The sequence below is a fragment of the Morus notabilis genome, unplaced genomic scaffold (genome assembly GCF_000414095.1).
Source record: "Morus notabilis unplaced genomic scaffold, ASM41409v2 Scaffold1009, whole genome shotgun sequence".
Taxonomy (NCBI): domain Eukaryota; kingdom Viridiplantae; phylum Streptophyta; class Magnoliopsida; order Rosales; family Moraceae; genus Morus; species Morus notabilis.
Genome location: NW_010357868.1, coordinates 696,791 through 722,250, shown reverse-complemented (window position 1 = coordinate 722,250; position 25,460 = coordinate 696,791). Strand labels below are relative to the sequence as shown.

General features: G+C 34.0%; 4 protein-coding genes across 6 annotated transcripts; 2 read left to right on the top strand and 2 right to left on the bottom strand.

Annotated features, from left to right (window-relative positions):
- The first annotated feature begins 619 nt into the window (after positions 1 to 619).
- Positions 620 to 6,148, top strand: LOC21404711 (ACT domain-containing protein ACR3). Of its 3 annotated transcripts, none has more exons than XM_024176963.1 (9): positions 620 to 688; positions 959 to 1,019; positions 2,410 to 2,521; positions 2,899 to 2,944; positions 3,251 to 3,365; positions 3,512 to 3,579; positions 4,280 to 4,897; positions 5,267 to 5,371; positions 5,667 to 6,148. In XM_024176963.1, the coding sequence occupies exons 3-9, from the start codon at positions 2,451 to 2,453 to the stop codon at positions 5,985 to 5,987; spliced, it is 1,344 nt and encodes a 447-aa protein (XP_024032731.1). In that variant the 5' UTR covers positions 620 to 688; positions 959 to 1,019; positions 2,410 to 2,450; the 3' UTR covers positions 5,988 to 6,148. The 3 variants fall into 3 exon arrangements, with proteins under 3 accessions (XP_024032731.1, XP_024032743.1, XP_024032737.1); XM_024176975.1 differs by having other exon boundaries at positions 625 to 683; XM_024176969.1 differs by lacking the exon at positions 620 to 688 and adding an exon at positions 698 to 806.
- An 8,278-nt stretch (positions 6,149 to 14,426) lies between these two features.
- On the top strand, positions 14,427 to 17,888 carry LOC21404709 (F-box protein SKP2B). Its single transcript, XM_010091036.2, has 5 exons — positions 14,427 to 14,530; positions 15,329 to 15,712; positions 16,286 to 16,634; positions 16,716 to 16,857; positions 17,265 to 17,888. Exons 2-5 carry the CDS (start codon positions 15,432 to 15,434, stop codon positions 17,633 to 17,635), a joined length of 1,143 nt encoding a protein of 380 aa, XP_010089338.1. The 5' UTR covers positions 14,427 to 14,530; positions 15,329 to 15,431; the 3' UTR covers positions 17,636 to 17,888.
- Positions 17,889 to 18,057: 169 nt separating this feature from the next.
- On the bottom strand, positions 18,058 to 21,590 carry LOC21404708 (chaperone protein dnaJ 10). Its single transcript, XM_024176940.1, has 10 exons — positions 21,363 to 21,590; positions 20,887 to 20,946; positions 20,525 to 20,607; positions 20,088 to 20,241; positions 19,869 to 19,998; positions 19,239 to 19,397; positions 18,899 to 19,077; positions 18,633 to 18,713; positions 18,403 to 18,537; positions 18,058 to 18,320 (listed from the first exon to the last, which is right to left on the bottom strand). Exons 1-10 carry the CDS (start codon positions 21,447 to 21,449, stop codon positions 18,240 to 18,242), a joined length of 1,149 nt encoding a protein of 382 aa, XP_024032708.1. The 5' UTR covers positions 21,450 to 21,590; the 3' UTR covers positions 18,058 to 18,239.
- A 1,489-nt stretch (positions 21,591 to 23,079) lies between these two features.
- Positions 23,080 to 25,454, bottom strand: LOC21404707 (APO protein 4, mitochondrial). Its single transcript, XM_010091034.2, has 2 exons — positions 25,157 to 25,454; positions 23,080 to 23,984 (listed from the first exon to the last, which is right to left on the bottom strand). Exons 1-2 carry the CDS (start codon positions 25,444 to 25,446, stop codon positions 23,231 to 23,233), a joined length of 1,044 nt encoding a protein of 347 aa, XP_010089336.1. The 5' UTR covers positions 25,447 to 25,454; the 3' UTR covers positions 23,080 to 23,230.
- Positions 25,455 to 25,460: the final 6 nt, after the last annotated feature.

Here is a 25,460-nt window from a genome sequence, read left to right as displayed (position 1 = left end):
CTCGTGTTCCCTTTTTTATCATAAAAGAAACAAAATTAGTGGAAGAAGAAATAAGATTATAAGTAAAAGAAAATTGTTCCATTCAGCAAAGAGAGGGAAGATTTTATGGTAGGCTCTGAAAATATGTATACCGATAGGTCTTAAAATTTATATATGAAATTATTTATCTTACATATTTTTTTATTTTGACATCTAACGATTAAAAAAAAGTACGCTATCAGGTATCATTACAGAACGACGTAAATATGGTTAAAAGATATTAGAAAAAACAAAGTTACAAAAGGCAGTTTATTCATGCCACTCCTAATCCTAGTAGTACTAGTAGGGGGTCGCCAAGTAGCCAGCCCAAGTGTGAACTGTCCCCCTATCTCTATCTCTCTCATTATTATTTTTAATAAAAAAAAATAAGAAGAGAGAGAAAGAGAAGAGTGAAGAAGAGTGGTATTCCGACGTCGAAAGCAGGGCAAAGTGCAGTGGAGCTTCAATTTCCTCCTTTGCTTTCGCGTTTGCTTTTCTTATATCTCTCTCATTCAAACTAACATAAAACTAAAACTCTCTCTCTCTCTCTCTCTCTCTCTCTCTATATATATATATATATATATATATATATATATCTAGTCTCTACTGGTTTTTTCTGGTTCAAGATGTGAGAAAGCTCTTTGTCTTTCCGAAGGAACTCTTTCGTAAGGTCATTTCATTTCATTTCAATTCAAATTTCCATTTCTCTTTCTTCTTCTTCTAGCAAAACCAGTAGTACTCTTCTTGCTGGCATCTCAATTCTCAATTACCGAGATGTAGCGGCACTGGTTCGTTTTTTTTTTTTTTTTTTTTTTTTTTTGTCAAGATTCGATTTTTTTCCTTCTTTCCTCACTCTGTCTCTGTGTCCTCATCCGTTGGTTGAGAATTCATGATTTTCTTTTGTTTATATATATTTTTTGTTTTTTTTTTTCTTTTGCAGGTTTCCTTCGAGATTTTCGTTTCGGTTCGTCATTTTGGAAGATTGAATCCGGAAAATTCTGGTAAAGTTTTGCATTCTCGAACGAATTGTTTCGTTTTTTTTCTATATTTTCTTTCTGATTTTCCATTTTCAGTTTCTTGCAGTTTGTGATGTAGAACACTACTTACAATTTCGTTTTCAATTCAATTGAATTTTTTTTTCCTTTTCTTTAATTGAGCCAAAGTTTTCCTTTTATTTTTTTATTTTTGGTTACGTTGAGGCCAGATGACTCAGTAAAAAAAATTTATTAGTAAAGTAATTTTTTAAAATTTTTCATTTATAAAATAATTACAAAACGATTAAAAACGACCACTTTTTATAAATGTTATTTTGTAAATTATATTTTATTAGATAATCATTTTAATAAATTTCTCAAAGCCAAGCTTTGTTGAATTAAAGGAAAGTTTAAGTTTTGGAAAATAGTGGAACGGACGGTCATGATCAGTCGACCAGTTGATTGATGGATGCCATCTTGGACCATAGAGATACGGATGGTGGTAGTTTGGAATCAAATCTTTATTTTACATCGAACACTTTTTCTTTCCTATTTTTACAGACTACAGTTCCTTATTTTTTCGAACTTCATTTTGAATTTTCTCTTAATCATAAATAAATCCAATAAAAAAAAAGTCAAGACAAGAAAGATTAATGGGACGTTTGTTTCTTATATTTATTTCTGATTCTGAATCATAATTTATGATTTTTTACAGTATTTTTCTCTCACAAAAAACACATAAAACGAGAATAATTTTAAATTATAATTCTCAATCTATAAACCAAACGTCCACTAATTAACTCAGAACGCATGAGCCTATTCATCAAAAGATGATGTTTTTAGCCTTGAAAGGTATTTAGTTTTGTGATTAGACTAATTATCTTCAAATTTTCGTTAAAATCTCAAGTTGGACCCATTAGAATCCACGCAACTTGGGGGCTTTTTTTATTTTCCATCTTTCACTAGCTTTAAATCTGAAGATAAGCAAAAGAATGTCTTCTTTTTTCGTTTTTTTTTCAATGTTTTATTCATTAATTTTCACTTATTTATTAATTTTAGTAGCACCATTCGTACGCCTCTCTCTGTAGCATAGAGCTGTAGCTATGGGTCTTAATTTAATTTTACTGGAAAATAATGTTGGTTTAAGAGTTTTGCTCTAATTACTATATGTTGACTAGTGTAAAGTAACGCTCTCTCTTTCTCCAAGTCAATAGTTTTATGACCTTTAAGTTCGTCGAGATGTGATTTTATATGAGAACTTTTTATTATAATAAAAATGAGAGTTTTTTACTGTAACAAAACTCGAATAGGTGAAATAAATGAGACCTTAGTCTAGAAATTAAAGGTGAATTCGTGACTTATAGGTTGGAACAGCATGGCTTTTAACGAGGCTTTGTGTGGATTCATTGTGCTGCAGGAACAGAGGCGCTTCTGGTTGATTGGTGAAGTTGTGGTCTAATGGCAAAAGTTTGTTGGCCGTATTTTGATCCCGAGTATGAGAACTTAAGCACGAGAATCAATCCTCCAAGGTTTTTGTTCTTTTGGTCTCTCTTTGTAACTTGTTCACAAAATGCTGGATGTGCTCAGAAAAGCCATCAAAACCAGAATCCTCAACGGTTCTATAGCCATTTTACGCGTGAAACGCTTGATGAAAATGGCTGCCAAGAGTGCAGGCACATGTCAAAATGGTTTTAGTGATGTCATGCATTGCGTAAGATAAGCATGATCGAATCCTAATGAAGCCTGTGCCGTGCTTTAATTGGCAATAGCTGATGACGATGATTAAAGCTTTTTTCATATTCTAGTTTCTCATGATGGGATACTGGTATTAGTCAGCATTTCCTCATAAGCCATATTAAGAGCTTGTTGCCTTAACAGTTTCTTCTCTGTATAATTTTGTTTTCAGGGTGTCTGTTGACAACTCCAGTTGTAGTGACTGTACTCTAATCAAGGTATTTAATTTAATTTTTTTTTTATTTTTTATTTTTATCTTTATAGATAGGGATTATGCTTCCTGTTAATGCACTAGGTTCTTGCAGTTTGGATTTTGACTTATCCTATAACTGTATAACAGCATTTTTAGCAAATGATTATGGAAGTAAATCATTGTAGTAAACTTGAAGTTTGAAACAAATATCTTCTAATCCAGCTATATTGAAAGAGGCTTCATTTTTCTTGCCCTTCTATATTCTCTCTTTCTGCAACTCGTGACTCAAACCACACAGTGAAATGAATGTGTATGTAATTTTGATCTGCAGCTTGACAGTGTTAACAAACCAGGAATTCTGCTAGAAGTTGTACAAATTTTATCTGACCTTGATCTCATCATCACTAAAGCGTATATTTCTTCTGATGGCGGATTTTTCATGGATGGTATGTTCCTTTATTTTTTAAAACTTTAGTAATTACCTTGACTTAGGCATGGAATCTTCATTGACATTTCATAATTGTCATCATTTTTGCCATGGGCTTTCATGCACATTAGCGAAATATTTAACTGTAAATTTGCTTTGGACCAGTGTTTCATGTCACTGATCAGCAAGGAAACAAAATTACCGATAGCAAGACCATCGACTACATAGAGAAGGTAAGCCCCTGCTGCTTTGTTGTTGTCCTGTGCTTTTCTGCTCTTTACCTAGAAACAGAAAAGACCTCCAGCATAGGTAGTTGAACCAGAAACCAGTATTAGGAGCATAATTTCAAAGATCCCTCAACTGAACTGTATATGCAAAATAATTTGTCAACTTATCTAGGGATGATGAAGATCTTTAGCTCACAATCCAAAGGGAAACTAGTAAAAATCGCATGACGGTAAAAGCTCTAACAGATATGTTCTTGCAAATTGGAAATCAGCATTTTCTTTGTGATTTACTGCTGAATGTCTCTTATTCTGCCTTCCAAAATACGGACTATCCCTTTCTCTAATTTGCCTCAAGGGCGTCCTAGAGTTTCTAAGCCATAAAGAGATTTATTGCAAATTTGTTTTTTCAGATAGTTGAGAAATTAGATTTGTTACTTCGTATTGTTTTAAGATAATGCAAGAAGGCACATAACATATAACGCTGCAGGCCTAAATTTCTTGTTTGACCAAAAGAGCATAGAAACTGCTTTTTGTGTCTTTAATAAAGGGTCAAGGTAGGAATAGATACAGAGTTTTCGGCAGGTCGAAGAAAAGCAGTCACATATAGCATACTATGTGTTTTTTTCATCTGAACTCATTGAAGTAAAGAAAAACAAAAACATGTAGCAGTACCGACTTTCCTTTCTTTCTTGACTTGTTACAATAGGCCTTAGGACCAAAGGGGAAGACCACAGAGGAACTGAAAACTTGGCAAGGAAAACAGGTTGGTGTGCACTCTATTGGTGATCATACGGTGGTTGAACTCATAGGCAGAGACCGTCCAGGTCTCTTGTCTGAGATCTCAGCTGTCCTTGCAAACCTTCGGTTTAATGTGTATGTGGCTGAAGTGTGGACGCATAATAGGCGGATAGCATGTGTTCTTTATGTCAATGATGATGTCACATGCCGGGCAGTGAATGATCCAACCAGATTATCTGCTATGGAAGAGCAGCTAAAGAACATTCTGCGAGGATGCGAGGATGATGAAAAAGTGGGCTACACTAGTTTCTCTATGGGATTCACCCACATTGATAGACGGCTGCATCAAATGTTGTTTGCTGACAGAGATTACGAGGGTTGTGGACTTACTAATGAGGTCGATTCTCCTCCTTCCTTCAAACCAAAGATCGCGATAGAGCGTTGTGAGGAAAAGGGATACTCAGTTGTGAGTGTCCGCTGTAAAGATCGTGCGAAACTGATGTTTGACATTGTGTGCACACTCACAGATATGCAATATGTTGTTTTCCATGCGACTATCTCATCAGATGCTCCTTATGCTTCACAGGTAAATTTATATTTTCTGTTTTCTTGAAATTATTGTCCGGGGGATTACCACAAGACACATGCATGAATGGTGCAATATCCCATAATTGTTATTATAATCTGCCACAAAAAAGAATATAAAACTTACTATACTACGTTTTATTCAAATACTCCCACAAGTTATCTCTTATCCGTTCATGTTCATCTAGCATCTAATGAATTTCTGATTGACCTTCTTTGGATGCTAGGTTGTCTTAGCTGTTTGAAGAAGTATCAGTTTGTGCCTTCTATCAGAAGCAAAATACAAATTGCATTTGCGTCATCATAACATGTCTTGATGCCTCCTTAAAATTTTAAATTGAAATAATTGAAATAATGCATGCAACTGTAGGAGTATTATATTCGTCACATGGATGGTTGTACACTTGATACGGAAGGAGAAAAGGAAAGGGTCGTCAAATGTATAGAAGCCGCAATTCAGAGAAGAGTAAGCGAGGTCAGTGGAAAACTCTAACCGACTGGGACCATTTATGTCTTGCTTTAATAGAAAGCAAAACAACCTTTTCAGGTGTATTACTCTTTTTTTATAGTCATGCCCATCTGTGGCCGATAACAACATTTTTATGCACAAGTTGCAAGAAAAGTCCGTGTTTTATAGTGATTGCGGTGCCAAAACTACCGTTGAAAAGTTTGATGGATACAACACGTCTGGCTTAAGTTAAAACACTTAAAACCCACACTCGTACTATTTTGATTCATAATTGGAAATGGGAATTTTGCCATGAAAGCAGGGTCTAAGACTGGAGCTTTGCGCAAAAGATAGAGTAGGCTTGTTATCGGAAGTAACGAGGATTCTGAGAGAGAATGGGCTGTCAGTTTCAAGAGCAGGAGTCTCAACCGTTGGGGAACAAGCAGTGAATGTCTTCTTCGTGAGAGACGCATCAGGAAACCCGGTGGATATGAAGACAATCGAAGCGCTTCGTAAAGAAATCGGGCACACAATGATGCTGAGTGTGAAGAAGGTCCCAACAAGTTCCAAGGCACCTGAGGCTAGTGGGTGGGCCAAGACAAGCTTCTTCTTCGGAAACTTGTTGGAGAAATTTTTGGCTTGAACTGATGATGATGTCCTTTTAACGAGTGTTAAGAAGATATTGGAAGTGTACAGAATAAATGTAACAAAACTGTTCAGGATCTTGTCTGGGCAGGGCTTGTCTAATTGCAATACTCATGTAAACACGTACATGTTGTGGTTGTAACTTGTAACTTATGCTGCTTGGACATTGCAAAATGCCATAGTTCCCCCTCCCAACCCGGCTTAATGCAACTTTTACGCAATTTAAAAAAGGGGTGGGAAATAGTATAATTGGTAAAAGGATTAGTAAATTATAATATAATTTGATATTTTAAGTTCTAAACATTATTCAAAACTTAAAAATACCCCTAAATTTTTTTTCCTACCTCACTCTTCCTCTCTAAAAATATTTTAAATAGTAAATTATAGCATATTTTTTAAAATAGGTAGATTATAGACAAGTCTACATGGCCAAATCGGCCGGCCGGCTCCGGCGACTGGCGGACGGCTCCAACAATCAGAGACCATTTTTCTGACAACCGGTGACTGTTTTTCAGTGACTATTTTTCGGCGAACGTATAACACTGTATTTACTAGTAAATAATGTATTTACCATTTAGTACCGTAATTTAATACGGTATTTACTAATAAATACCATATTTACCAAAAAAATTGATCACTTATTTTGGCGACCGTTTAACACTGTATTTACGAGTAAATATCATATTTATTAATTTTTACCGTATTTACTAGTAAATATCATATTTATCAGTAAATATCGTATTTACTAGTAAATATTATATTTATTCAAAAATCCGGGCACTGACTTTGGCGACCGTTTAACATAGTATTTACTAGTAAATACTGTATGTATGAGTAAATATCATATTTATCTAAAAATTCGATCATCGACTTTGGCGACCGTTTAACACTGTATTTACTGATAAATATCATATTTACTAGTAAATATCATATTTATTCTAAGATCCCGCCACCGACTCCGGCAGTCATTAAACACTATATGTACCGGTAAATACCATATTTACCGACAAATATAACAGATTCTAAATTGTAACTACTAAAGTATTTACATATAAATACAATATTTACTATATTCAAAATTATAGTTATTAAAGTATTTAAAGGTATTACAATATTTACCAGATGCAAACTTGTAGCTTATAAAATATTTACTATTAAATATCGTATTTACTCGTAAATACTATAATTATTCAAAAATTCAGACGTCAGTACCAGCGACCGATAAATATTTTATACGAAAATCCGACGACCAGCTCCGTACTGTATTTAACATTAAATACCATATGTACTAATAAATAACATATTTATTCAAAATTTGATCGTCGACTCTGGTGACCATTAAACACTATATTTACTGGTAAATATAATATTTACCAATAAATATTGTATTTACTTTTAGACACCATATTCATATAAAACTTCAGACATCGATGCCGGCAACTGATAATTACTGTACTTACCAGTAAATATCGCATTTACTCGTAACAACTATTTTATCCGAAAATCTGGCCATCACCTCCGACAACCTTTAAACACTGTAATTACTGGTCAATATGATATTTATCGGTAAATATTGTATTACTTTTTAAAAAATCATATTTATCTAAAAATCCGTATTGACTGATAAATTTGTATTTACCGATAAATACCATATTTACTAGAAAGGTTCAGTAACCGGTGATAGGAGTGAGTGACCGGTAAATGTGGAATAAAACTTTCTAAAAAATCATAAACACATGAATGTGAAAAATAAAAAATCAGATCTAAAAAATCACAAACTCAGTAAACAAATCCCAATTAGGTCTACAAAAATCACAGACTCAAACAAATCCAAAAACAAACGAGAATGAATCACAAACTCAGTAAACAAACAAACAACTGCACAAATTAATTACAAACTCAAATTCAATGCCAACACCCCAATTCAGATAACCCTAGTTCTAAACCAAACTCTAATAAAACAAAATCATCCATCAGTCCACACCGGCAGCCACCACCCACAACATCACGGCCACGCTCACGGTATCCTTCACGGCAACACCATTTTCGGCAGAACCAACCTACAAAAACAACAAAACAAGAAGAGAAATAGAGAGAGAGAGAGAGAGAGAGAGCATTCCCAGATCTACGAACGCCAAACATCGTTGCCGCCGCCTGCTGACGCGAGAAGAAGGTGGTCGCCCTTAGTAGAACTCAAATCGTGACATTTCTTTAATTCCCCGTCGTGAAGCATCCCTTGCGATTTCCTAATGTCCGAATGCGCGAGAAGAAGAGAGTGTCAACGAAGATCAGAATTGGGCTTCAGACTAGAATCACGATGGAACCTCGCTAGATCTAGTTTGAAAGAGAGCGCTGAAGCCATCGCCATTGAAATCGTGCGGCTCCGCCGGTGCTAGAGATCACGACAAGAGAAAGAGGTCGCATTCATTTCACCGTTTTGAGTTTTTAATTCTAGTTTTGCTACAGTTAAAAGTTCTCACAAAAAGTCACATCTAACTTTTTCTGATACAGTTAAAAACTCTCACATGAAGTCATATCTCAACTCGAATAACTAAACTGAATGTGGCATGTCTGCGTCTAACGTCTAACGGTTGGGAAAGAGAGAGAGAGGAGAGAGAAGGGTTTAGGAAGAAGAAAGGAAATGAATCCTAAAAAAGAGATAAAATTCTAATAGAAAATTTTAATTCTTTTTGAAAATTGAAATATTCTACAATCCATCATCATTTAAAAAAAAACCCCACTATTTACTTCAAAGAAGAGGGTATGACAAATACTATTCTCTGCATTTTCCCTTTAACAAAAAAAAAAAAAACAAGTAGAAAAAAGAAAAATGGTGTTTTTGCTTGAATGCAAATCCTTTGTCCATTTTTCTTGTCAATCGTTTTTTTGTGAATCCAATCATTTTGTTCTTGTCTTGAATGCGAAAGCTCTACTTAATTTCAATTTTGTGTCAAAAATTGATTCACCAGACAAAAAGCAAGACCGGAAAATGGGCAGGAGATTTGCATTCTGTTTTCTCGTATATCATATATTTGCACACAATCCGATTTATCACACTCGTATATATGTACGGAGAAATATTATAATACTCTCCCTATTAATACAACCATGGAGAAATATTCTCCCTATTATTATACTCTCCCCCTATTAATAGATAAGACGCCATATAAAAATTGTCACTTAGGATTACTATGAGATCTATCTTTTATATTTTAACTCATATGACTATTCTGTTATTATAGTGCTACAAGTAAAATTATATCCATGATCTGTATATATGGAAACAGCTTAAAAAAAAAAAAAAGGGAAAACAGGAATGGTTCAAAATTGTTTTGAGCAAGTCAACTAGGAACAGAAAACTACGTTGCCGGGCCAAGTGAATTTGGGCCACACGCAATCGTAATCCAATTCTAAAACCCACTCAACTGAATTTGAGCCCCAAAAATGAGAGAAAGTGGAAAATAGGTCAAGACTTGAGATGAATTAAAATTAATAGGTTACTAGTTTACATAAGTTAATAAATAAGCTAAATTACTATTTTTGTCTATAACTTGTCTAGTTATGAACCATAACTTGACAAGTTATTGTCTATAAATCACAGTTTTTGTCCATAACTTATCTGGCTATGAACTATAACTTGACAAATTTGTCAATAACTTATCTGATTATGAACCATAACTTAAGTTGGCCTATATACTTCTTTAAGCTTTTTATATTGGCTTATTTTCTACTCTTTCCAAAAAAAAAAAAAAAAACGGAAAGCAAAAATTGCATCGGTTAATTTTTTTTTTTTTTATAAAAGAAAAATATACTACAAAGCACTACAAACATGTATATATTGCGTCGTACTATAAGAAAACATGACTATGATAAACAACCGACCCACTAATAAATTTGAATAAAAAGGCTAAAATGACAGAAACATATATCAAGATTTGAAATCGAACGTTCAAATACGTACACAAACAACAAATTCTTTATTATTGGTGGAAAGCTCCAATCAACGTCATATAAAACAGTGCAAAGAAACAAATCTAATGAGACAAAAACCATTGTTATTAAACATTAAAACACGTAGAAAATGCCCAAACAGTGTTCTCAAAGGCTTCAATGATAAAAATTAACGCGAAGATTATTAAAAGATACAACAGATTTTAAGAAACACGGAACGATTTAAAATCGTCAAAAAATACTTTGGTTTTAAAAGTTTAGAAAGTGCAAAATCATAGCACGATAAGAACATGAATGTGACATATAAATTTTACAGAAACATTATTTGTTCGATTGTTTATTTAATTGGTTTATCACTAATTAAATGGTCATAAATCATAAGCAAACAAACTCTGTACGCAAGGGATAACAAAGGAAAAGACAATCCGCAACCGACAAGTTATTATTCTTGTATGTAATTATACGCGCACCTATTCTAAATAGACCCCTTAAAAGGTGCATTATTATACAAGCTACACCCAATTGTTGCTCCAACTAAAGTTCACCAAATTAATTAACATCCTTTCTCATCCATACATATCAATCATGCAAAAAGACTTATTATACAGCTCAAACATAATAATGTATCGGGACGAGAACCAGTGCCAAATTCGCCAACATGATCTGAATATTTCAAATCAATGGAGGATTCAAGACTGTAATGTTCCTTTTGAGGCAGAAGAAAACTAAAATTTGAGTATTTTTTCTAAGGGGATAAAAGAGATAATTATCAAAAAGAAAAAAGAAAGTGGTATAAGAAAATATGCCGATCATTCAGTTTGTTTTCCTAGATAAAATATTTGACAATCTAATTATAGTGAGAAAGATAAATAGACAATATACTTCGTGAGAGTTCATATATACCTCATATAATGGAGACGCTTGTTATTGTTGTTGTTTTTTGTTTTTTTTTTTTATGTGAGTACTCACTTTCTATTTTTTTATTTTTTATTTAATCACCAAAGGCCAAAAAAAAAAAAAAAAAAAAAAAAAAAAAAAAAAAAAAAAAGAGGAGAAGTGCATGCATGAACTCAAAAGGCAAAAGGAACATAATAGAGTTCAAACAAAGACGTGAGGCATCCACTAACCATAATTCTCTAAGCCTATAAGAGTCCCACTATGTTACCCACTTACTTATGCATTTTGGAAGCTGAATTGATGGCATTTGATATATATGTCTGTCTCTCTGTGTGTGTATATATATATATATATATATATATATATATATATTTGGATCAATGCTTTGCCTATCTACTGTTGTTGACTTTGATTTCCTTTCTCTAATATATCGAACACTAAAAACCAAATTGTAGAAATAGATTTTCCCTCACCAATTCGATCGTTTTGTCGTTTTTAATACTTTTTTGACCATCTTGTTTTTAGTCGCAATCTGTGAGCTTTTTCAGCCACAAAATATTATCAAACTATATAAAAGTTGTTACTTTGCTTACATAATTTTTTTGTTTCCCTTTTTGCCCTTACAAGCAAGCTGTTGCTTATAAGATCATCTCTTCATATCCTTTTTTGCTCTCTCTAACAAACAATTTGCTTTGTTGAATTGCTACTTTGATCATTTCGCTACTTGTAAACGTAGCCATGTGATGGGACAGCTAGGAGCTAGTGCTGTTATTTAGGAAGTTCTTTTTAAGTTAATAGAAAATAGAGAATAAAGAGATTAAGAGCTATAAAATTATGTACTTTTTAGCATGCATGAACCCCAGCCGAATGCAATAGAGAAGGAATTATATAGCTATATATGTATCTTTCTTCAAGCAGTAAGCACTTATCTTTCAGGGGTTTTTTTTTTTTATAGAATCGGAAAAAATGAATTATCATATTTTTCTACTATTTAACTGTTAAATATGTATTAAAAAACTATTTTTTCATTTTATTTTTTAATTTAATGTGATTTTGACAATATATAACAATTAAAAACTGACACTATAGTAGATAAGCTTACCTACCGAAAAAAGTCTCACCTTTTAATATGTCATTTGTCACAATTTTCATTTCGGTTGCTATGCCAGAAAAGGGCTTATGCAATCTCTAGAGTACTAAATTCCTCTTTTGGCATGGGGATAAGGGTAAAGAAACCACTAATTTCAAGCACGTGATCAAGATTTTTTGCCAAAATTTTAAATACCATTATCAATCAAAATTAAGATTTTAAAAACTTGTTAATCTTCGAGAAAAGTTCGGGAGATAAGTGCGTTAAAAATCCAATACTAATTTGTTTAGATTTCGCTTCGATAAGAACAAGAATGGCAATGGAATGTATGCGTGAGAAAATGGAATTGCTCCAGAAACTTATCTTTTTGGGAACATCATGATAATTCCATGTGTTAGAAAAGTCACCAAAACCTTTGCTTCTGATCCTACGCAAGCCAATAAATAGCCTGCTTTGTAAATAGTTTAGTTTAAAAAAGAAAAAAAAAATTAGTTCACAGCTAATATCTCTCACAAAGACCATTTTAGGGGAAAAAAAAAAGGGGGGGAAGCAAACAAAAGAAAACATCTCCATCTCCATCGCCATCGATTATACATTATTCTTATTCATTTTTTATTAGGTGGAATTATTATTACTATTATTATTATTATTATTATTATTATTATTATTATTACTATTATTATTTGTCTCATTAGTATATAATCAACATATGGGGCAGCCAATTTCATCACATAATAGACAAATAACAATTGGCTGCTTACATGACTTTTACCACACGGTTGAAACACTGTTGACCATAGAATAGAAAGGCTATTAAGGCGTTCATTTTGCTGATTTGAGTTTATAATTCGAGTTTTGCTACAGTGAAAAACTCTCATAAATAACCACATCTAACTTTTTTGTTACAGTAAAAAGCTCTCACATAAAATTACATCTCAACTCGAATTAAAAACTCGAATCAGCTAAATGAACGGGGCCATAAAAATGAGAATAATTCGTCCTCTTTTAATTTCTTCTTTTTTTTTAAAAAAAAAATCATAAGAAGGCAAATTCTCTTCAAGAGTTGCCAAGTGCATGTGTGTGTGTGTGTATATTTTCGATTTTGTGAATTTAATTTAAATAAGAGAAAAAGGGGTGGAATGCGTAAAGGTTTAATATTAACAAATAGATGGCACATACTAATGTGACAAATATAGCTTATCCCTCTAATAGTTTTCTTTTTCCTGGAAAAAGACTTTGTATAGAAATAGGTGAATTTAAAATTTAAAAAAAAAAAAAAAAACAGTTTTCTTATCCCTCAATAGGTGCTATATCGTTAAATATGCGAAAGTAAATCTTACATTTTCCTTAGGATTTAGGTGAAATTAAATGTTAAATTCTTGAAAATAAAATATTTACTCTTCTATTAATAATTCCGTATAAATTTTATCCTTAATACAGTTATGCAAGATTTGATCAAATTGTATATGTGAGAGGTGTCTTAAGATGAAATTTCAAATTTTAAATATGAGCGGTGTCTTCAAATGAAATTTTTAAACAATAAATATAACTAAAATCACAAGAATATAAAAATGGTAAATAAAATTTACACGTAGATTTGACCATTTAAAATTCTTATCCAAACAAAAACTATAAAATTTACAGAGTATCTAATCTCAAATTTTAAGCACGCGATTAGAAATTTAAGTGAAGTAAGTTATTGTGTTCTATCAATAGAAACAGTTATTTTAACTATTAGATTAGTTTTTTTATAATTAAATCAGTATCAATTTATATTAAAAATTTATAACACGTCACATAATTACTACTACTGTAAATATAATTATTAAAAAGTTAATTAAAAATAAAAACACAATCTCTATTGATATTGATAGTAAAATATCTTATTCTATCGTAAAGTATCGTAAAGACTCCATAGAGAATTTTGTAATTAAAAAGAAATGGTTCTCGAATATTGAACGGAATTGCTTTAAAGTGCGGTTTCGTGTTTAAACAAAAAAATGGAACCTCCTACTCTTCTATTACTTGTACAAATTAATTTCTCTAATTCCAAATTGCTTTAAACTAAACTATAAAACTAATTTGTCTATCTGAAAATTATCTATTGACATATTCCAATAATCGGAATTTTTTCTTCCTTCAAAAATTGAATTTTTTATTTTCGTACCTTTTCTTTAAAAAAAAAAAAAAAGAATTCTCTCTATTAATTTTCTTGTGATGTGCCCTAAAAAATAAAAAAAAAAAAAAGTGCCGAGTGCTTGACCAAAAGAGATAAAGGTCTTGAATCTTGATCAAGTAATCAAATCATACTACTTTACGTGGCCACCACTTTCCGGAGGGTCCCACTAATCACATCACATAAGAGTTCATCATCAACTGACACGTGGCGTAATACGCGTCGCTAATTCCCTCTGCTGTACGTTTCTCCCTCCTTTTTTCTTTTTCTTTTTGTATATTTATATTTTATTTCTATTTCTCCTCTCTTTCTCTCTCCAATACTCCAAAACAAATACTCGAGTTCTAGTTTTTTCCTCTCTCTTCTGCTTTGTCTTCAAAAAGCACAATTAATGAACCAAGAAAACTCTTTTCAGAGCTAAACCCAGGTAATTATCTGATCACTTTTGCTTAATTCTTTTTTTAAAAAAATTTTAATTTTCTGATGATCATCGATTACTGCTGTGTTCTGTTTCTCAAATTCGAAAACTTTGTGCGCTTTTGTAGAGCTAACTTCATTTTTGTTGAAATTGTATCTTTTTAAAAGAAAAAATAAATCTTTTTCCTTGTTAAATGTTCTTATTTAATTAGCCTTTTTCCCCTCATTTTTATGAGAAACAGAGCAAAGGGAAAAGAGCTAATATATGATTTAAAGTAATGTGTTTTTGAGAGTGATCAAAAGAGTGTACGTGCATAATATATACTTAATTCAATTTGTATGGTTTTAAAGTAATAATTTTTTAGAGTAATCAAAAGGTTTTTCGGGATATTTTTGTGTGTAGTAATAATTTTTTAGAGTAATCAAAAGGTTTTTCGGGATATTTTTGTGTGTAGTAATAATTTTTTAGAGTAATCAAAAGGTTTTTCGGGATATTTTTGTGTGTAGTAATAATTTTTTAGAGTAATCAAAAGGTTTTTCGGGATATTTTTGTGTGTAAATAAAACTTCGGAAATTGGTTTTGATTGGGATTGGTCAATCACACTTTCTATCTGTTGCAATCTCTGAAAAGTTCTTATGAAGTTGCCACTTGGGTTTTGGTTGTGTTCTGATATTTCCTTTTAATTCTTGTCGTTTTTTACACTCTTCTATCTTTTGTTGACCTCGTTTTTCAAGGTATTGGAATTTGCTATGACTTTTATGCTTATCCAATTCCTCTCTAAACTTCTTTTGTTGTTTTGGGTGGCAGAAACGAGGAACCATCTGTGAATTGTTGCTGCACGAATTTCCATTAAAGCGGTGAGCTTTTTGGCCTATTTTTGGTTTGGTTGATCCGAGGAAGGGTCAGAAAAATGGTGGGAAAAGAAAACCAAAACGAAAACGAAAACCAAAAGCAGGTGGCTGAGGACTTGAACACGAGTTTTGAGAAGCTTATGATGGTGGGAAATCCTTGTAGTGGTGGGAAAGTGAAAGTGAAAGCTGGGGTTATCACTGATTGGAAGGATATTCCCATGGAGCTTTTGTTGCAGATTGTTTCTCGTGTTGATGATCAGACGGTCATCATGGCTTCTGGGGTCTGCCGTGGCTGGAGAGATGCTATTTGCCTTGGTCTCACTCGTCTCTCTCTCTCATGGTATATTATCTCTCTCTCTCTCTCTCTCTCTCTCTCTCTCTCTCTCTGTCTTTTCTGTTTTAGGATTTTTAAGTTGTGTACAATTTAAGTCTTGAGAGTTTGTTGAGATTATATATGTTTTAGAGGATTCTTCATGTGCTTTCTTTCCATGGTTGGGAAGGGGAGAATTTTAAGTTGCGCAAGTTTAGTTTTTGCAGCCTCTGTATTGGGAAGAAGATTATAGTAGTGTTGAAATTATAAATAAAGAGAGGGACTTTTTTGAGATTAAAAAAAAAAAAAAAACTGTTTGTGGTTCAACAATTAAATTCCTGAAGGCGTGGCTAAATCATCACTAGCTGGTTCATTTCACAGGCTTTCAATGGAAGGGAAAAAAAGGAAAAGGCTTTTTAAGTTGCGCAAGTTAATTTGAAACCTCTAGATTGGCAAAAAATTTTATCGAAGTCCTAAAATTTTGCTTAGGGGAGATATGTATGGGTAGTCTGAGTTCTTTTATTTTTATTATTTTTACTTACTGATTGTGCTTCACCAATTGAATTTCTGAATATGGCTCATTTGATTTCTCCCTTTTTTCAGGTGTACCAAGAATATGAACAACTTGGTCCTGTCACTTGCTTCTAACTTCACAAAACTACAAACTCTGATTCTGCGCCAGGACAAACCGCAACTCGAGGATAATGCTGTTGAGACCATAGCAAATTTCTGCCATGATCTCCAGATCCTGGACCTCAGCAAAAGCTTCAAGCTCAGTGACAACTCTTTATATGCCTTAGCTCATGGTTGCCAAAACCTTACCCATCTCAACATAAGTGGCTGTTCTGCTTTCAGTGACACTGCTCTTGAATACCTGGCTAGTTTTTGCAGAAAGTTGAAAGTCTTGAACCTTTGTGGATGTGTCAAACCTGCATCAGACAGGGCATTGCAGGTATGAATAAGTTTTTAGTTGATTTTTCTTTTCCGTGTTTTATCCGGGATATTTCTGAACTAATCGTGAAACAATGTGCAGGCGATCGGGCGTTACTGCAATCAGTTGCAGTCTTTAAACCTTGGATGGTGTGAAAATGTGAGTGATGCTGGAGTTATGTGTTTGGCATATGGATGCCCTGATCTCAGAACCCTTGACTTGTGTGGATGTGTTCTCATAACAGGTATTTTTGCGTTAGATGCATTTTGCCCCGCCCTTATTTCAATAAGTGCTATCCAATATTTTCCTACGTAACTTTTGTGGTAGGATATCCGCATTTCTTAATGTTAGATTAGAATCATAATCCAGTATCCAAATCTATTAAGGCCGGTTTTGGAAGGTATACTCAAATCATGATTTAGGTTCATTGGCGGGAATTTTGTGAAAGAAGAAATTTTGGAATTCAAACTCTTTGTGAGATAAAAAGCACTGTAGTAGAATCATGATTTGGGTTTGGGTATAGCTTCCAAACAACTCCTTAGACTATGATGAAGACCTCATGCCTTTTTTTGGCCCTACTGTAGAATGCTCCATTTTCGTTGTGCATTTTGGTGGTGAACGCTCTTTGACCTCTGAATTCTTGTATTGCAGATGATAGTGTGATTGCTTTGGCAAATAGGTGTGCTCACCTGAGATCCCTCGGCCTGTACTACTGTCAGAACATCACCGACAGGGCGATGTATTCGCTGGCCCACAGTCGAGTGAGAAACAAGCCTGCAATGTGGGAATCTGTCAAAGCCAGGAACGATGAAGACGGGCTTAGGACTCTCAACATAAGCCAGTGCACCGCGCTCACCCCGTCTGCTGTGCAAGCGGTGTGTGACACGTTTCCCTCGCTTCATACTTGCTCCGGCAGGCATTCTCTCATCATTAGCGGCTGCCTGAACTTGACATCGGTGCACTGTGCCTGTGCTGTCCAAGCACACCGCACACCAAGTGTTCTGCCTCCTTCCGCTCATTGAGCTGGAGCTTATGTTAATATGGGGAAACGAAATCCTTTTCCGATGTACATAGGGTTGTGTTTATATGTCCAACACTAGCTGCAAGTGTTTTTCAGAACCTGCAGACAATGAGAAATAGCTTCCAACTTGAACTTGAACTTTTGCCATCATTTCATTTATGAAATGGGAAACTTGGTTGTTCTAAACATATTTATCCCATGTAAAATGATGTTAAAAACATGCATAAATTGAAAAGAATTTCATTTCTAGTAAAGGTAACAATGTTGGTTGTCAAAAGGTCAACGACGACAAGGCACTTGGACAAATTGGATAGCAGAGATATGCCATGGAATTAAGATGGAAATTATGTGTTTCCCAAAACAAATACACATAAAAACAAACACAAATTTAGGAGCTTGATTATGAGAAAAAAAAAAAAAAAAAAAAAAAAAAAAAAAAAAAAAAAAACGATAGAGACTTGCAATTAATGCACTAGAGACCCTTCTCTTATGTTGGTTTTTTCATTTACACTCCCATCGTTTGAGCATGACTAGGTCCATTACTAATACAAGTTGTGTTGCCATTTCCATACATGTACAACGTTAGAGTAGTGCCCTTGTATATTTCATTTGCTTTTGTACACAATCTCTTCATCATCCACATCAAATGCTGGGTTGCACAGGCATCTGAACAGTCTTCCAAGACCCTGGCATAAATGGGGAAAACGAAAATGTTATAACTTGCTCATAGAATTAGTCCATGTAGTTCTTCGAAAGATGATAGCTTGCCTGAGTTAGAAAAGGGGTTCGGTACGAAAGTGGCCTCGTTGAATCATCATCGCTATCGGAACTGCTTTCGTCGTCGTCTATCTCAGCGGCATTCTTCCTTCTTGATGTTCCACCATTTCTTGCTAGCTTTTCATCCTGAATGCATAAAAGTTTATCAGTTAAGTACCTCCATAAGTTTTTCATTCGTTAGAATCTACAAAATCTCGTTTTCCTTTTGGAAAGTATTTGACCTGAAATATCTTGCCTAGAATTTTCAGAGCAAGAGCACGAGCTTTAAGTTCCTCCTTTTTAATATTGTTTTCATGAAGCACCTGAAGAACATATAAAACAATGCGTTATTTGTTTCAAACGAAATCGCCTTCTATCGTGCGCATTATAAAGATCTAAAAGTTGCGAAGGTCAATAATAGGAGACAAAACAATAATTATACTTTTAAACTCGCGGAATTGAATCCTTGCTTATCGAATTCGAGACAACGAAAAAGAAAACTTCTCACCAATTGGCAAACATGTAAAAGAGTTACTTCAATATCCACAACATTCAACTTCCACAAGGAGCTCATCAATGTGTCTTTGTTTTGGCGTATGTGGGATTCCACATCGTTTTCAGGGACACTTCCGTCCACCTTAAACTGTCGTCGTATATCCTCTTGAAGTTGCAATAGCTGAAAAGCACCTAGGTTTTTATTTAACACAACAAAATTAGGCGACAAAACTGAAGGCACAAAGTTTTCTTAGCGTGAATTAACAACATAATACAAATGCTATAAATGATCGATCATTTACAAATACTTATAGTTTAGTGCTTAATACAATAGCTTTTATATTAATATACACCTTTTGCAGCAGTTAACTGGGACTTCCAAAAGTGTCCTTTGTTGCGAACCCATTCGGCCAAGAACGGCACTCCCAAATATATGGCTTTCTTTCCTAGCTCTTGTGCTGCTTGTCTCGAGTATATGTAGCCAATGGAGTGTAACATTTCAACTCCAAAAGCTGTACGTGTTTCAAAGCATTATCATAATATAGCAAACAGACTAAAGTTTGATGCTAACCAAGTATTAAGATCTGATTTGCAACTAAAGAGTTCAAAAGCACTAAAAATAACTAAGATACAAGCATATATTACAACTATATATGCTTAATTTTTCATGTTTGGACAAGTAGAAAAAGTCTCGGTAACATTTGGACTAACTTGAAAATCCTAATAGTAATAGTTCGGTAAGGAAATATAGAAAACACCAGATTTTACAATCAATCAAGTTGAGAGATATTGCAATGAATTGTCAACTTATCATTCTGCTAATATTTGAAAGAAAAAATGTTTTTACATAACAGTCTTTAGAATCTTCTATTATATCTTCATAGCACCAATGATCATATAACATTTTTGTTTTTTGAATTTTATAAATGATCACTTGAACAATCTTTAAAACACATAGCAGGCTAAAGAAAGCATAATGAAACCTGCATCCGAGAGTCGTCTGGCTTCGGATTCAGCGCGTTTTATGAACCCTTCTTTGTCGCCTCGTACATACTGATACAGAAAATCTCTCAATGACCTTGCTAGCTTTTCTTCTCTCTCTCTTTGAACTGCCTATATATGCTTTCTCAAAAAATTAGGCGAATAACTTTGAAAGTAAACCAATAAACAGATTGATCTACCATATATTAGAACATACTTGCCTTCAACTTATCATGTAGTTTCTCAGGGTTTTCATTCTCTCCAACTAGTTCAGAAGATGCCATTGATGCTACAGCCAGATGTCCTATGTAGTCCTCAAACAATTCGCTTCCGAAGAGAAGCGCAAACACCGCTGTGGGATCGAGCATACTTTCCCTTCGAAACAAAACACAAGGATACGTGTTAGTTTACCAATTCTCTTTCAAAGCACAAAGATACGTCTTTAAGTTCAAACTCATGTTGTTGCACTCTCTAATGCTTTTAATATGTTTACAACACTCTATCCAAACATAATTCAGATTTTATTCTCACTTTAAATTACAATTTATTTATATTTCTTATTTCTTATTTTTACTAACGGAAAAGATATTATCATAACAGGACTATAATCTATATGAAGGCATGGCATATAAAAAGAAAAAGAAAAAGAAAAATTTACCTGGATATGCTATACTTTCCATTTCGATCATATGCATCTCTTTGAACAGGATCACTCAAAACTTGATACGCTTCACCCAGTACCTACCAATATTAAGAACAATTTCAAGAGAAAATTAGCAAGGAAAACTTGATATAATGAGAAAATACTATACTGAAAAATGACAAAAAAGAAAGATTTATATATGAACTGATCTGATTTGATCTAATTAAGGCTGTAAGTGACAAAATATTATACATGGATTCAGGGAATCTAAGATGAACCCCACTTTTTGTGCAAATAATTCCCTTTTGTTTTTAGGACGAAAAAAAGGGAAGAAAAGATAACAAGAATGAAAAAGTTGAGCAAGTAAAGAGACTTGCCTGAAATCTTTCAGCAGCCTGAGGATCGTTGGGATTTTTATCCGGATGAACTTGCCTTGCCTATTTTCCATAAATACCATCTCATCTTGTTATTTTCATTGCTATCATTATTTTCAATCATATCATAAGAAATAGTCCGGAAATTAATAGAAAGAAAAATCCAGTGGAACAACTTGTGAGCAAAAATTGGCATGAAACAATTAGATCTCTAAATCATGAAACGCAGGATATATATATATATATATATATATAATATCTAGATTTAACAAAAATCCAAATTCACTAAATTCCTCAAAACATCATAACCATCAAAAGATATACAGACAAAATAGAAAATCAATAATGATTTTATGTCACACTAGCTGAACTTAAATAAAAAGAACCTGAGATTTGTTAGTTATGACGACAACTAGCAAGCAAAAAACTTTGACATCACAAACACAAAAAAGAAAGAAAGAAAGAAAGAAAGAAGAAACCTTGAGATAGTAAGCCTTGCGGATTTCGTCCTCGGAAGCCGATGAAGCGACACCGAGGACATCGTAGTACTCGGTTTCCTTCACCATTATTGCTTGGCTTCTTCTTCTTCTAATTAATTTCTTCTTCTGAGGATCACTTTCAAAGCAGACACAGAATCATGTGAAAAGGCTCAGAAAAGAAAAGGAAAAGAAGAGTGAGAAGGGCATTGAGGAGCCCCACGAGCAGAGAAGGACTTTCCAGTTATGAAACCAAAATAAACAAATACACTAATACTAATACTTCTTATGCAAATGCCCCTTCAAACCACCTTTCCGCGGGAGCTTTTTTCCACTATTTTAACTGTCGCTTTAGTGCTCCTTATCATTCTTCCTTCCCTCCTAACTACCTTTATTTATTTATTTTTTTCTTTTTCCTTTTCCTTTTCTTTTTCTTTTTAATTAATGTTTTTGACATTAAAAATTAAACAATTAAACAAATAAAATAAAATAAAAGGGGAACATAACATACAAATTTAATGTGGTTTGATAAACTCAAGAGATATGCACTAATTTCAAATAAGTCCACAACTTGTCAACTTTCCTATTACTATTTTAAATTTCAGTTTTCTCGTAGTTGGATGCTTTAACATTTTCCGTTATTTTATTTTATTTTATTTTATTATAGTTTTGCTTCTTAAGCGTAACATCAGTTGAGAATTTTTAAAATTAACAGAAATAATTACATCACGTGACAACTTGAAATTTTATGGAAGTACAAAAGGTTTTCGACATTTTGAACCTCGTGTGAATGTCTTTTTTTTTTAAGTAAAATTTCAATTTATTATGCAATAAGAGGCCAACACATGATTATTTCTATTAAATTTTGAGTTTTTACCGTTAATTTTTTACTTGCATACCAAAATGGTGCAAAAAAAATGAACTCAAAGATTAATTGATTAAAAAATGTAGGAACCAAACAATAAGCTTTAAATTTGTCGGAGACTATAATCAAATTAAAAATATAATTATTCAAATTAAAAATTAGAGATCAAACTGTCTAGACAATTGAGGAACTAATCATCTCACTTAACTTTTTTTTTTTTTTTTTTTTCCCTTTTTCCATGAAAGTTTTGGATTGCTTTTCAATGTTCCAGAGCTGTCGGTGGGCTGGATTTATCAGGCCCCGCTTCGTGGTGGGCTCCATCTGGGCCCGTTCTTTGGGCTTTGGGCATGAAATGTCGCTCTAGTTGGGTTCTGATATTGGGACCCGCTCACGTTTTAGTGGGCTTCTTGATAAGGCAAGCCTAAGGAAAGCAGTACTCGCTGGCCCTACCCAAAACGCACAAAACAAAATTCTTTGCCAAAAACGCATCGTCGTATTGTATACTCTGATTCATGTTGAGATGTTATATAATATCAAAAACAAATTTCTGGAGAATTTCAATATAGTAAACATAAAATGATACAAGTAGGAACCGTTTTGAGGGAAAGCCCCTCTCTTTGCCACGTGTTGCTTGCCTAAAGGCTCCACGTGTGAGGACCCCACAATATAGTGTGTACAAGAGACGTCAACCAAAATATCCTTCTTATTGACTCTTAGGGTTCGTTTGGTTGGAGAATTCAAATCATGTGATTTGAACCATTTTTTATTTACGTGTATTTTTTGTGAGAGAAAATACTGTAGCGAACCACGAATCATGATTCGAATCAGGGAACGAATCTCTCTACCAAACGCCCCCTTAAGGATTCATGCGAAGCGCAATACAAACTATGGTTAAGATATTAATTACAAAATTTGAACCAAATGAATCAGGTATAAGTAACTCTCATCTCTCTATTAAATCAACTTCTTTGAAACAAGTTTAGCTTAACCACCTATAAATATGCCTTCAAAAGTTCAATTTTGCAGGTGTAGATAAGCCTTGAATCTTCATCATACAATTGTACTTTACAGGGGCAACTATACCAGCCTTTGTGCACAGATCCACTAGGGCCGGGGCGTGTCCATAGAAGTCCCTCCCTTTTTCCAAAAGCACGGGAGGATCATGAGGCCTGCGTCGCCACACAATCTTCCGAGGCACCAAATCATCCACCTTTGCTTTCTCCCAAAAGTGGGTTCCTCTCCAACTCTCAAACTTGAACATACCGCAGTTCCTAGCCAAGTGTCCGGAAGGACCAACATGAACTTCAGAACAATATTTGCAGACTTTAGCTGGATAAGCCAGCAGCAACCTCTGCACGCCACTTCTGAGCGTCTCCCACGCGTCCAATGTGGTTTTGGCTACCGATTGCAGTTCTTGAGGTGAAAGAGACTCGATTCTATCAGAAGCAACTGAGTTACCATCCAAGTTTGTGGTAATGGTGGCAATGGTGGTGGTGGGGTACAAGTCTTCATCACTTGGAGCAGCACCTGCTTGCCAGCAGAGCTCCACAACTGCAGAAACACGTTCCAGGTCAAACCTCTCGTGGTGTTTAATGACATCCTGGAACATGTCTTGTAGGTGAAATGCCACCACAGGAACTAGTATATCATTCAAACCACCAACGATCCATTGATGTACTTTATTTTTGGACCTACGTCTATAGCCATGGCAAGTTTGAATTAAGTGGCCCTCCTCGCCAATGTACACTTCAGGACAGAACCTGCCAAGCATTCACTTGATGAAATCAGAACAAGAAGCAGCAAACTTAGATCAAATCTACAGAAACAAAACAACACCTCCGCATATGGCATTGGAAAATTAACCTTCTATGCTATGGAATTATGAAAGTATACACTCCGATTACCAATCCCTTAAATATTCCAGCCTTTGTATCGTATCATATTCTATCAAAAATTAGACGTAGAAGTTGCCTTTAAATAAAGATCAGGAATAAGTGTATGGAAAAATGGAATGATTCACAAGAATAAACCTAAAATTTTATCTGAACCCTAAACATTAATTCAGTTAAAAAGTACCATTGGCTCACTTTTTCTTACGCTCAAAACAATCTCTAGAAGTCATTCAAAAAAAGGAAAAAAAAAATCTCTAGAAGAACAACTGAACACATTCAAAATCGGTACCAGTACTATTCCTCAAAATTTCTCATTTCCATTTTAACACCCAAAAGACAAGTATTTTGAAAGCACTCCCAAGCGGCAACGGTCCTTTGTAATTTTTCCATTTGGCTTCGCAGACATGTTCCTAGGAAGAAACTAGTTCTCTTTGCCAAGGTGGAGGAAATTATAATGACAAAAGATTATTTATTTTAAATAGTTTGTTTTTATCTTATAATTATTCAATTTAGCTTACTAGCATGAGTTTTAGGTTCAAACTCTCATGTATAGCACATACATATCCTTCTCATTAATGAAAAGTTGTGCCATCGTTTTACAAGTCTCTAAATCTATTAGAAACTAGTTCTTACCAACAGTATGAAACCAAAATTCCTAAAACTGGGTCCTTTTCATTGGGTACATAACCTGTTCTACTGAAGAATGCCAACAATAGAAGCATCCAAATTAAGATAAAAGCTCAAGATGGAAAAATAAAGCCTGTGCAGTGATTCTACTTAGACTACCAAGAAGAACAACAAGTGAAAGAGATATACTTTTCCATTCATCATTTTGTCACACACACACACAATAAATTTATAATTTATATATGTGAATTCGTCACCAGATATGATATAATACAAAACAACTAAAAATCCAAAGTTTGAATTGGACTTTGACAATAACAAGAACAATCTAAGTAACGCCAACAACATAACACATGATTGATATTCCATTAGATTAACTCACAAAAACAAGAAGATGGTGAAAAGGGTCATACTTGCAGGCCAAAACGGGGAAGAATTTGAGGAGAGTGGAGACGCCATGGAAGAGGATTTTCCTGGAACGAAGGACTTCCTCGGCAACAGGAATCAATGCCATGATTGGGAAATCGTTTGCCCTCCTTTGAATTCTCTTCTGTAACATCGACCGAAGCATCTTCATGTCCATCTTCTTCGAGCTGCTGCTGCTGCTGTAGTAGTACATTTTCACTGCCTCTCCCCATTTGTTGTCGTTTTTGCTTCTCCAGCTGAAGATTAAACTGTCCCCAAGTTTCTTCCTCAGGGCCATAAAAAGAAACAGAC